The 10,031-nt window shown below is 46.3% G+C and overlaps 3 protein-coding genes across 4 annotated transcripts; 1 reads left to right on the top strand and 2 right to left on the bottom strand.

Annotated features, from left to right (window-relative positions):
* Positions 1 to 2,664: 2,664 nt before the first annotated feature.
* On the bottom strand, positions 2,665 to 6,021 carry LOC9630054 (protein ECERIFERUM 3). The gene is made up of 11 exons (XM_002975641.2): positions 5,541 to 6,021; positions 5,245 to 5,471; positions 4,954 to 5,189; positions 4,670 to 4,889; positions 4,488 to 4,609; positions 4,153 to 4,418; positions 3,979 to 4,086; positions 3,707 to 3,913; positions 3,512 to 3,622; positions 3,272 to 3,445; positions 2,665 to 3,190 (listed from the first exon to the last, which is right to left on the bottom strand). The coding sequence occupies exons 1-11, from the start codon at positions 5,598 to 5,600 to the stop codon at positions 3,035 to 3,037; spliced, it is 1,887 nt and encodes a 628-aa protein (XP_002975687.1). The 5' UTR covers positions 5,601 to 6,021; the 3' UTR covers positions 2,665 to 3,034.
* A 306-nt stretch (positions 6,022 to 6,327) lies between these two features.
* Positions 6,328 to 8,940, bottom strand: LOC9630643 (lariat debranching enzyme). 2 transcript variants are annotated; one of them, XM_024680535.1, is made up of 14 exons: positions 8,896 to 8,940; positions 8,733 to 8,849; positions 8,517 to 8,674; positions 8,324 to 8,445; positions 8,083 to 8,276; positions 7,854 to 8,033; positions 7,683 to 7,798; positions 7,504 to 7,634; positions 7,348 to 7,434; positions 7,182 to 7,294; positions 6,968 to 7,105; positions 6,707 to 6,891; positions 6,553 to 6,649; positions 6,328 to 6,496 (listed from the first exon to the last, which is right to left on the bottom strand). In XM_024680535.1, the coding sequence occupies exons 1-11, from the start codon at positions 8,929 to 8,931 to the stop codon at positions 7,091 to 7,093; spliced, it is 1,269 nt and encodes a 422-aa protein (XP_024536303.1). In that variant the 5' UTR covers positions 8,932 to 8,940; the 3' UTR covers positions 6,328 to 6,496; positions 6,553 to 6,649; positions 6,707 to 6,891; positions 6,968 to 7,090. The 2 variants fall into 2 exon arrangements, with proteins under 2 accessions (XP_024536303.1, XP_024536302.1); XM_024680534.1 differs by having other exon boundaries at positions 7,348 to 7,449.
* Positions 8,941 to 9,060: 120 nt separating this feature from the next.
* Positions 9,061 to 9,904, top strand: LOC9630644 (probable steroid-binding protein 3). Its single transcript, XM_002975478.2, has 2 exons — positions 9,061 to 9,110; positions 9,274 to 9,904. The coding sequence occupies exon 2, from the start codon at positions 9,294 to 9,296 to the stop codon at positions 9,618 to 9,620; it is 327 nt and encodes a 108-aa protein (XP_002975524.1). The 5' UTR covers positions 9,061 to 9,110; positions 9,274 to 9,293; the 3' UTR covers positions 9,621 to 9,904.
* The last annotated feature ends 127 nt before the right edge of the window (positions 9,905 to 10,031 follow it).

Below are 10,031 nucleotides of genomic sequence, written 5' to 3' on the forward strand. Positions count from 1 at the left end.
GGCCTGTATTTGATTTGAATCCCACCGATGTGTCAGCCTTTGGTCTTCATGGTATTGACTTTGCAAAGCAAGGATCTCTTGGATTTTTGGTAACCAACTCGCGTAAAAGTTCTATGATTTGGTAGCGGTTTGATGCCAACCTTGGCACCTTCTTGTCATGACTTGTCACACAAAAGATCACAACGTCATAAATCCATCCTTGCGAAGTTGCAACCTCGAAACAACAAAAAGCTGGTGCTTGGAGAGAAAAAAAAAAAGTATCCATCTTGGCTTGCAACTTCTTTCTTGTCGTTGTTTTACTCTAGTTTGTCTACCATGTGCGCAATCTCGCTGGAATTCTTGTCTGGAACTTCCTGAGACTGCCACAACTTCGCCACGAACAAGAACAAAAAACTTAACAAAGACTTGGATTGTCATTCAATCCTTGAAAAGTGGCTGTCACTGCATTGCCATGAATCGCAGAGGCAGTGAGCAAATAATAATCATCCAGCTAAAGCTATCCCCAAAAGCCATATAGAAACTTCTTTTCTTCTTGTGTTCTTCGTTTGAGTCTTGAGTGAGCATCTCTGCTTGCTTTGTCTGCTGGCTGGCTGGCTGCTGCTGCTGCTACTGCGAGGGGGATTGAATCCAATCCAAGTGTGGAGGAATTTAAGGTACCTGTCGCTGCTGGCAAGGCTGTTCTTTCTCTGCTCGAATGTAAACTCCGAAGGAAAAAGACCCTCTGCCACTTACACCTGCGTGAAGTCCCTGCTCATAGCTGCTTGCCAGACCATGTCTATGGTGTGTAATTTGTAAAAAACGTAACATTTGTAGTTATTTTATTTATTTTTTAAGGGTTGACATTAAGTGTTAAAATAAAAATTCATACTTCTTAAGTAAGGTAAAAAAACATTTTAACTATTAAAATAATATATATGGCAATTTATTACTTTTGATGGTAGATCAATTTAGGATATAAAGATTATAACAATTTTTTGAAGGGTTAAAATTAAAAATTATCTTTCTTTGAAAAGTAAAATGGCTTAAGAAAAGTGTAAAAGCCTTCAAACATACTTAAACATTAGCAAAAGCCATGTGGCACTTTTTCATTGAGTCTGAATTTGATGCCCATAACATGGGTATGATGACTATTGATAACGCCATAGGCCATGCATGTTCTATAGACGGCTTATGAATACCACATGGATTCATTGCATTCGGTTCAAATGCAATGCCATGTCCACAAGGTCTATGTACGAAAGGTAAGCACTAGTGGCTTCACCTACATTGCCAAATTTGCTAATTTGCAACCAATCTATTGGATTCCACGACTTTGAAATTATCTTAATTTTTATAGGCAACTAAAGAACCTCATAATGAGTAAGATGTCTTGTATCATGATTAGAGGCCTCAAAGTTTATTAATTTCAAATAATATGTAGATTATCTGGACATGATAGGCATTGTTGGAGAACATGAACATAGTGTCTCATCTCTAATATTAAGCTATTTCAACTCTTCTTCAGGTAATGAGATTGAAGATAGGGACAATGATGAATCATAGGTGATTCAGCGCTTTAATTATATATTGTAATCTTTCATGTTATGGATCTTTTGAGGGGGACGTCGTCCTCATCGTCCGAATCCTTGGCTGGATTGGCCTTCTTTAAGCGTGCCGCGAGCAGCACGCAGTCACATGGTTTTGCTAGTGCAGTAACATTTTGCACCTGGATGGACTTGAAGATTTTAGAGACCAAGACCATGAGTTATCTTGCAACTTACTTTGGAATTTCACAGTTAACATTGTACAAATATATGTAGCTTGGTAGCAGCCATGGGGAAAGAATATGCTAATAAAAAACCCATAACAATGATAGATCAGGTTTTGATAAAGAAAATGTTGTCCATAGCTGTTGGCAGTGCTATGGTGTGCCAACTATTATATACATGGGGAATGGGCATGATGATGGCTATGGTGGGAAGGAAAGAATATCCTTGAATATTTTTTCATATGAGAAAATAGAAATCTACCCATGCAAAGTTACGTTTTTTTACAAATTAACGCCATCGGCTGGGAGCACTCCTGCACATCTAAGATCATCTCTTGCATGTAAGTAAGTTTGCTAAAGTGGAGATCTTCAAACTTCCAGACTGGATTTTCTTAGGGGAAAAGCTATAAAAATAAAAAAAGAGACACTAGCTGGTGTCCACCAAGAAATGTACACTGGAAAGGCGATCAAGAAAAGAGACGCTTGGATTTCTCTCAAAAGGTCTGCATTGATTTGAGACCCACTGATGTGTCAGCCTTTGGTCTTTATGGTATTGACTTTGCAAAGCAAGGATCTCTTGTATTTTTGGTAACCAACCTGCGTGAAAGTTCTAAGATTTGGTAGCAATTTAATGCCAACTTTGGCACTTTCTTGTCATGACTTGTCACACAAAAGATCACAACCTCATAAATCCATCCTTGCGAAGTTGCAACCTCGAAACAACGAAAAGCTGGTGCTTGGAGAGAAAAAAAAAAGTATCCACCTTGGCCAGCAGCCGTCCTGAATCCTTGCATTGCAACTTCTATCTTGTCGTTGTTTCAGTCTAGTTTGTCTACTATGTGCACATTCTCGCTGGAATTCTTGTCTGGAACTTCCTGAGACTGCCACACAGTGTCAGTGTAGACAAACAAAAGAAATTAACAAAGATTTGGATTGTCATTCAATCCTTGAAAAGTGGCTCTCACTGCATTGCCATGAATCGCAGAGGCAGTGAGCAAATAATAATCATCCAGCTAAAGCTATCCTCAAAACCATATAGAACCTTTCTCCACTTCTTCTTTTCTTCTTGTGTTCTTCGTTTGAGCCTTGTGAATCTACTTTCCCTGCTTTTGAGTGAGCATCTCTGCTTGCTTTGTCTGCTGGCTGGCTGCTGCTGCTACTGCGAGTGTGGATCCAATCCAATCCAATCCAAGTGTGGAGGAATTGAAGGTACCTGGTGTCGCTGCTGGCATGGCTGTTCTCTCTCTGCTCGAACGTGAACTCCGAAGGAAAAAGACCCGCTGCCACTTACACCTGCGTGAAGCCCCGGCTCAAAGCTGCTTGCCAGACCGTGTCGATTCTCTCCACATCAATGCTTCCCACTTCGTGGTGGCTCCACTCCTCCAGTGCGTGCAGCAAACCCCCGGCATGGCAGGCAGCAACAACCCCTCGGTCATTTATATACTGCACATGAGAGAAAAGAGAGAAGAGTGAGTTACGTCCACGCGCTGGAAAAGCCAAGAGGGAAAAAGAGCTCTCTCCTACCTCGCAAGTGTGGACTCCGGCCACGTCTTTGGGAAGTTTCATCCCAACCAGCTTCCCGTATGTGCAGTCGCTGCGCACCTCCTGCACTGGCGGCACGACAAACTGGTGGAAGTGCGTCCCCACCGGCGCAAATCCTTGCTCTCGTTCGGTAACCCACTTGCCAATGATCCATCTCTGCAGAGAACGAAGAAAAAAAGAGGTGTAAGAGCTGTAAGACTTGGCGTCGTGCGCTTTACCAACCTTGCAGTACTGGCCAGCTTGGTATTTAGTGACATGAACCAGGTTTCTACGGTGCTCCGCGGCGGCCTCGCTCAGAATGGATTCGTAGCGACTTCTGGAACTAGTCAACATCTGAAGTGGAGGAAATGCGATGGATTAGATCGCTTCGTAACTCCACGGCTAGCTACTTAAGCCTGAAGTGAATGAGACACATACCAGCACGCGAACTCCCTTTCTGCACAAGTAGAGAGCGATGGCCCGGCCCAGCTTGGACGTTGCTCCTGTCAGGAACACCTCTTCCACTTCGGCCGGGAGCTCGTTGAGGACCACCGCGGCTGTCAGGGTGTTCCCGTGAACCACCCTGACTCTCAAGTCAGGATGCTTCTTGACAAACAACAATCCACCTCCGTTGAGTGCTTCGTTCTGTTCACCAACGAGAAGAGTGTCACTCTTTGTCTCCGAGGAAAGAAAGCTTTTCTGTTTGTTACCTTGTTCAATGCGGCAAGGCTAATGACCTTGACACCCATCTCATTTGCTTGTAATATAGCCTTCTCGATGATGTTATTGATTGAATCTAAGCCGAATGGCAAAAAATACTGGAACACAAAACAACCGACAATGATTAAATGGCTGAGGAAAAGCTGTGAACAGAGAGAACTTACATGAATACCGTATCTAGGAACGACCCATGTTTGGGCATGAAGACCCCGTAACATGTACTGATAGGCCACAAAAACTCGCCCCCAAGCCCACAAGGCGAAGAATGCAACGAGCCCGAGAGGCCAGAAGACGTACATGTAGAGGAAGGACAAGCTGATAGTGTACGGCACAGAAGAGAACGTCCGAGAAACAAAAGAAACGTGAATCGATGAAAGAATGTCGATACAGTGTGCCAAGAACACAAAGCTGGGAACTTCTTCCTCTCGGCCTAAAATTTACAAAGAACAATTAAAAAACGTGAGCCCAACGACCAAACCGACAGACAAAAAGCGCAAACCTTGGCGTAGAGATTTGTGCACAGCTCGTGTGTGTTTGCTGAGCGTGCCCCCGAGCACGTCAAACAGGGGCATGAATAAACAAAAATTGGTTTCCAGTTCGGTGTGATGCAAAGAATGATATCTGCGAAGAACGAAATAATTAGCTTTCCGGTTGACAAAGTTCACAAGAGATCAAACTTACGACGGCGTGTAGACGAGATATCTGAGCGGTGGAAACGCCTTGAAGAGAGCTTCGGGAACAATCTCAAAATTGCAATGACCCAGCTGCTTGAAGAAATCGAAACTCAAGAGGTAGGCATAGATCATGACCACGGATCCCCCACCAAGAGCCATGACACCGATGATTGGAATCGCAATAAGCGCAGCTTGTATCAATTCCTCGAGGAAAGTTCTTGTTCCAGCTGCCAAGCAACAACGATAAGTGGATCTTGTAGAAGTAGAATCGAAAGAGCTTTGCCTGCATACCGGTTGCTGGCTCTGGAGTAGTGGACGCGTGATGGAGCGAGTGATAGTTGCAAAAGAGTATGTGAGAGCTATGCATTGCTCGGTGGACAAAGTAGTAAATCGGCTCCGTGAAGACGACATGGAAGAAGACGAGTAGTAGAAGCCCAGTCCAGTTGAAAAGCGGGAGATCTCTAAAGGCAGGGATCCAAACATGGGCTGCCGCTAATGCCAGGGACTGGAAGATCATATGGTTGTCACTGGAGAGGACAAAAACCATTAGACACACCGAGCAAAGAATCGAATCCAAGTTACCAGTGGAATTCCCGATCCACTTGCTCGTAGCTCAGCGCAAACTGTTGAATCTGGTACTTCTTGACAAGGAAGTAGAGCCTGGAGACCGTGATCCATGCCTGCTGCTGGAGGTACCTCAAGAGAACGAGGAGGACGAGATGGAACCACCAGGAATCGGTGGAAGAATGCCGAGCGGCGAAAAAATGGGAGTGCGCCGCTTTAGCGACAAATGGCGCAAACATTATGTACTGCATGGCGAGCGAGCGAGCGATCGATTGTCAGCCAAGAAACCAAAAAGAGAGGAGAGGGCCACAAACCTTGAGATTCCCGAGCGTTTCCCATGGCCAATCGGCCAGTGGAGCAGTCGACACGCCCATGGAGGACGGAAGGATCGCCGCGATATTTCCCCGGAGAGGGTTTCGATCGATCGGCGCTGCTACGGGAATGCGATATTTCGGAGCCGATTCACGCGATGCGCTGCCCGAGGGTCTGATCAAGAACCAAGAAAGCTAGAGGGAGCGAGATGGGGAGGAAATCTGCGAGCTAGAGGCGATCCAGAGGAGAGAATCGCTGGAAATCTGCGCTGCGATGGAATGGTGACTTACATTCGCGAGATTTATAGCGGCGGCAACGATCAAGACGACCTCGCGAGAAGCGAGAGAAGAAGCATCGGCGAAGATGAGCGCTGCGCGACGCAGTCGTCTCGGTCGTCGCCCTGGATTCTCCTCCTCTTCTTTGAAGCCCTTGGACTCTCATCGCTCTCCCTCGCGTTAGTTGCTAATAGCGCGTTGCGCGCATTGAATGAGCGACAGCCTTTAACAGAGGCACACACACACACGGAGAAAAAATTTCAACCAAAGTCAACCCCTCGCGAATCTCGGCCGTCCGCGTGGCGTGCATGCGCACCCCGCCACGCGGGATACAGCGTGGCATAGTCTGCCACCTGTCTGACACGCCAGCGCCAAGAGGAGTGACACGTGGCGGTCACCGCAGTCAACGCCTCTATTACGGGGATTGACAATATTTTTCCCGCAGGCCGCGGCGTTGAATTGACCGCTTGACCACCCAACGCCAGTCCAACGCTACCAAATCTTTAAAGGAAAGTAGAGCACAAATCAAAGAGAGGAGCTTCTCGTTAGAATTTTTTAAGTGTGTCCGTAAAGAACTTTTGATCTCCAATAGCTTCTATACTTCTTCCACCTGAGAAGCAAAGCTATGGATTGAAAGGATGTTTAAGTTTGTCCGCAAAGTACTTTCACTTCTATGCTTACACCTGCGATAGCGAGCAAATAGATTTAGTGTCGAAAGAAACGCTCAAGAAAACCATACCGCGAGTAGATCTTCTTTGAGCGAAGCACTCCAACACAATGTACTCGTCTTTGATTAAACTCGTGGCATGGTTTTTGTGATCAAACTTTAGCTTTTACTGAGAGACAAACGAGAGAGAGGGAACGTTTTTGTCTGCGTAGAAGTAAAAGCTTACCAGGCTGGGCGGGGAGAATGAAGTCCTTGTTCGTCTGTGCTGGCTCTCAGAGCAGTAGAAAGGGCAGCAGTGTCTCCGAGAGACGACAGAGCACAGTGGAGCTGCAAGAACAGCAACAGCCATTCCACCACCAACACATTGATTGTCACTTTGTATCCAACTCCAAATCATCGTCCTATGAGCCACTATGGCCAACAAGAAAGTAGAAGCGAAGATAAGCAAAAACGAGGAATAAAGATAAGGAACAACACCTCCACTTACTTGGGACGCGTAAAGGATGGATGCGCATCTCCCACAGAGCGAGAAAAGATCCAGGATGAGATGACTGCTACACAGAACCAAGTTGGGAATCGAGGACAGCAATTGCGTGTCGAACTTCTAGAATCACCGCAAAGTCGCCTGTACGTGATAAACCCGTTAGCATGAGAGAATAAAGTCGAGATGGACATAGAAAGCGAGTTGACGATTAGTGTACGTCTGTATCATCGTTAGCCAGCACAATCTCATTGGGATCAGCCACCGTACAGCCTTTCTCGTGTTCTTCTTCATCTTCGAGACGGATTTCGTTGAAATCCACGACGGGACCCGCTGCAGAGCAGGTGTGTAAATGCAGGGCTGGAAAGGAAAACGAGATTATTTACCTTGAGCTCGTCCGGGTGTCGCGTCAAGCAAATACGGCAACTGCAGGAGGTCCAGAAAGTATTCCGTTTGAGGATTTTGGGCATGCCCTGTGGAAAGAACGCCTTTATGTAAGCGAAGTTGGAACCCAATACGCAAGCATAAAAACGTACACATACCAGTAGGACCGGTTAGTTTTCTGTGAGGATCATATATAGGAGCCGTCTGTTGAAACGAAGAAGGAATCAAACTCTTTGTGAGCGAGAGGTTTTCGACCCAGTCCCGATGGATTTTGATGTCTGAACACGCCCTGCCGACATATGGTGTCAAAGATGCACATTAAAAGGGACAAACTTACCGAGTCCTCACAACCCTCTCCAAAGGAAAACACGAGTGATAAGCTCGTGTTATTCCCAGCCATTCTTTGTCATAGGTGACCTCCAATGTTCCGTCGGCCGTGGGAAAATCAAAAACCTTCACAAGAAGATCGACAGTCAGTTTCAATGCTCGAGTTTAACACCAGAGAAACCTGCAGAAACGGGCGACCCGGTAGGCATTTGTCCAACGCTAAGAACTTCGTAGTCTTCTCGTCACCATGCTTTACAATAGCAGCAAACTTGGCATGAAGATGCGCCGAAAACCAATACGACGGTTTCAGATTCAGAAGCACATTTCTGGCAGGCACACTTCCCAAGACATTATCTGCAATCTAAACCGCGAACTCAACACAAAGAAAACAAGGATACCGGCAAGCTGACCTCTTGTTGAAGGAAGGGCTTGTAACGCAAAAGCCCCTGCAAGTCTCCACATTGTGCGATACCTTGAGGCCAGTCGTGCGACATGAAAATGTCGATTGGTTCTTTGATTTGGAGAAGCTTGTGCACATCGTATTCACGGACGTGGAAAACAGAACGTAGCTCATTAAGATTATAAGGAGGCCGCTCAAAATGCCCTGTTACAAAAATTATTATCAGAGACTCCAGAACAAGAGTGAATTACCTCGATGGTAGTCATGCTGCTTATAAATTCCTGACAAGCCACCGATTCTAAGCCCGCCAAACCAGATCACTCCGGCAGCTCCCAGATAATAGATGTTCGGAGCCACCCATCCTCCGTAGTATCTATAAGTTCCAACGTTAAAAGAAAGAGCTAGAAATAAAAAACATAGCTTTTTTCTAGCATGACCACTTACAATTCCCACAAGTAGTTCGAGGCTTCGTGATTTCCTCCAATAAAAACAGTCGTGCACGGAGCAGTCTCTATTCCAGCGTAATATTTCCAAAAGCTGTTCATAGAGCGATACTTTGGAGGGCAAGCGAGCGACTGAAGATCAAGCTCATTCCTTACGGCCTGCGAAAATTAATCTTTCCTCTTGAGAAAATTTTCGACAGAATATCGACAAGCGAACCTGGAAATCACCACAACACAGCAGCAGATCGATTTTCAAACCCTCGCTGGCCTCCACATGCCTCACAGTGGCGAAAATCTTGTCGAGCTCGCCGTGAGCGCAGCCAACGACGGCGACCTGCAAGAAACACAGCTGAGACAATGCGAGGAAACGCGCCACTCACGCGCATTGTCCGCTTGCTCTCATCCCGGAGCGCCATTCCCTTCCCTCCAGAAAATCGAAGAACCCTAAAAACAAAAACCCCAAGCCACGGCAGCTGCCACGTCGCAAAACATAGTAAATGCACTGCCCGTGACACGTCACCAGCCACGTCATAAAAAGATGTCGTGACAAACCCTACCTAAAAACTCTACACTTGGGGGCGAAGAACATAACAAGGTGAGAGCTTTCTTCTTCAATGCGATGTCCCAAAAAATCTCCTCGATCGAATTCCACTCCAATTCTAGCTCAATTTTCTCACTCTCGCTCCCTGCGAACATCCCGCGATCAGTGAAAGAGCAAAAACAAATCCAGAGCTCACTCACCACTTGAATCTTTGCAGAGAAAAAAAGAGATCTTTCGATGGCTTACGCGAGAGTCGGGAACATCACTGCCGGAGAGCTCAAAAAATTCGATGGAAGCGACCCAACGCTGCCCGTGTGCGTTGCAATCCGGGGAAAAGTCTACAATGTCTCGAGCGCCACGAACTTCTACGGGCCGGGAGGACCATACGCCGTGTTCGCCGGAAAGGATGCTAGCCGAGGACTCGCAAAGATGAGCACCAAGCCGGACGAGGTGAGCGGCCCTCTCGATGATTTGAGCGAGAAGGAGATGACAACCTTGCTCGACTGGGAGAAGAAGTTCTCCGATAAGTATCCCGTCGTTGGCGGCATTGTCTCGTCCGGATAGGCAACGCTTCCAGCGCTGGACGAAGAAGAAGAAGAAGAAGCATCAGTCCAAGTTGCACAGGTAGAAATACGAGAGCTTTCGTTTCTTACTTTCTTTCTTTGTTGTCTCGTTGTTTGTTTTTTGCCCCCTTGTGTATAAAGTCTGTGTTCTAAGTAGTACTAATTGGGAGGACCTGAGAGCTCGGAAGCTATGTTTCGCAGCGCTAGAACTGCCTGCACCGGCATTCAAGTGGAAAACGCTGAGTCAAAAGCTACAAATAATTAAAACAATGGATAAGGCGTGCACCTCTTTTATTGCGCTCGAAACACCTCCTCACAAAACTGTCCGTGTCGTTCTTCGAAGCCTGGAATCTGGTTTAGAAAATGGGCATGCGAAGTAGCACTGGTGGCAAAAGTGAGATATATTTGTATG

Source organism: Selaginella moellendorffii, unplaced genomic scaffold, assembly GCF_000143415.4.
Source record: "Selaginella moellendorffii unplaced genomic scaffold, v1.0 SELMOscaffold_28, whole genome shotgun sequence".
Lineage (NCBI taxonomy): Eukaryota > Viridiplantae > Streptophyta > Lycopodiopsida > Selaginellales > Selaginellaceae > Selaginella > Selaginella moellendorffii.

Bases quoted from the DNA above. Each gene is read 5' to 3' on its own strand.
- LOC9630643 (XM_024680534.1), bottom strand. From the start codon at position 8,931: ATGGCGCTCCGGGATGAGAGCAAGCGGACAATGCGC. The intron at 7,635-7,682 runs GTAAGTTTGTCC...ATATGTCGGCAG, and splicing joins GAGAGGGTTGTGAGGACTCG to GGCGTGTTCAGACATCAAAA. The intron at 7,295-7,347 runs GTAAATAATCTC...CCTGCTCTGCAG, and splicing joins GACACCCGGACGAGCTCAAG to CGGGTCCCGTCGTGGATTTC.
- LOC9630054 (XM_002975641.2), bottom strand. From the start codon at position 5,600: ATGGGCGTGTCGACTGCTCCACTGGCCGATTGGCCATGGGAAACGCTC. The intron at 3,914-3,978 runs GTAACAAACAGA...GTTGGTGAACAG, and splicing joins GCCTTGCCGCATTGAACAAG to AACGAAGCACTCAACGGAGG. The intron at 3,446-3,511 runs GTTGGTAAAGCG...CGTTCTCTGCAG, and splicing joins AAGCTGGCCAGTACTGCAAG to AGATGGATCATTGGCAAGTG.
- LOC9630644 (XM_002975478.2), top strand. From the start codon at position 9,294: ATGGCTTACGCGAGAGTCGGGAACATCACTGCCGGAGAGCTCAAAAAA.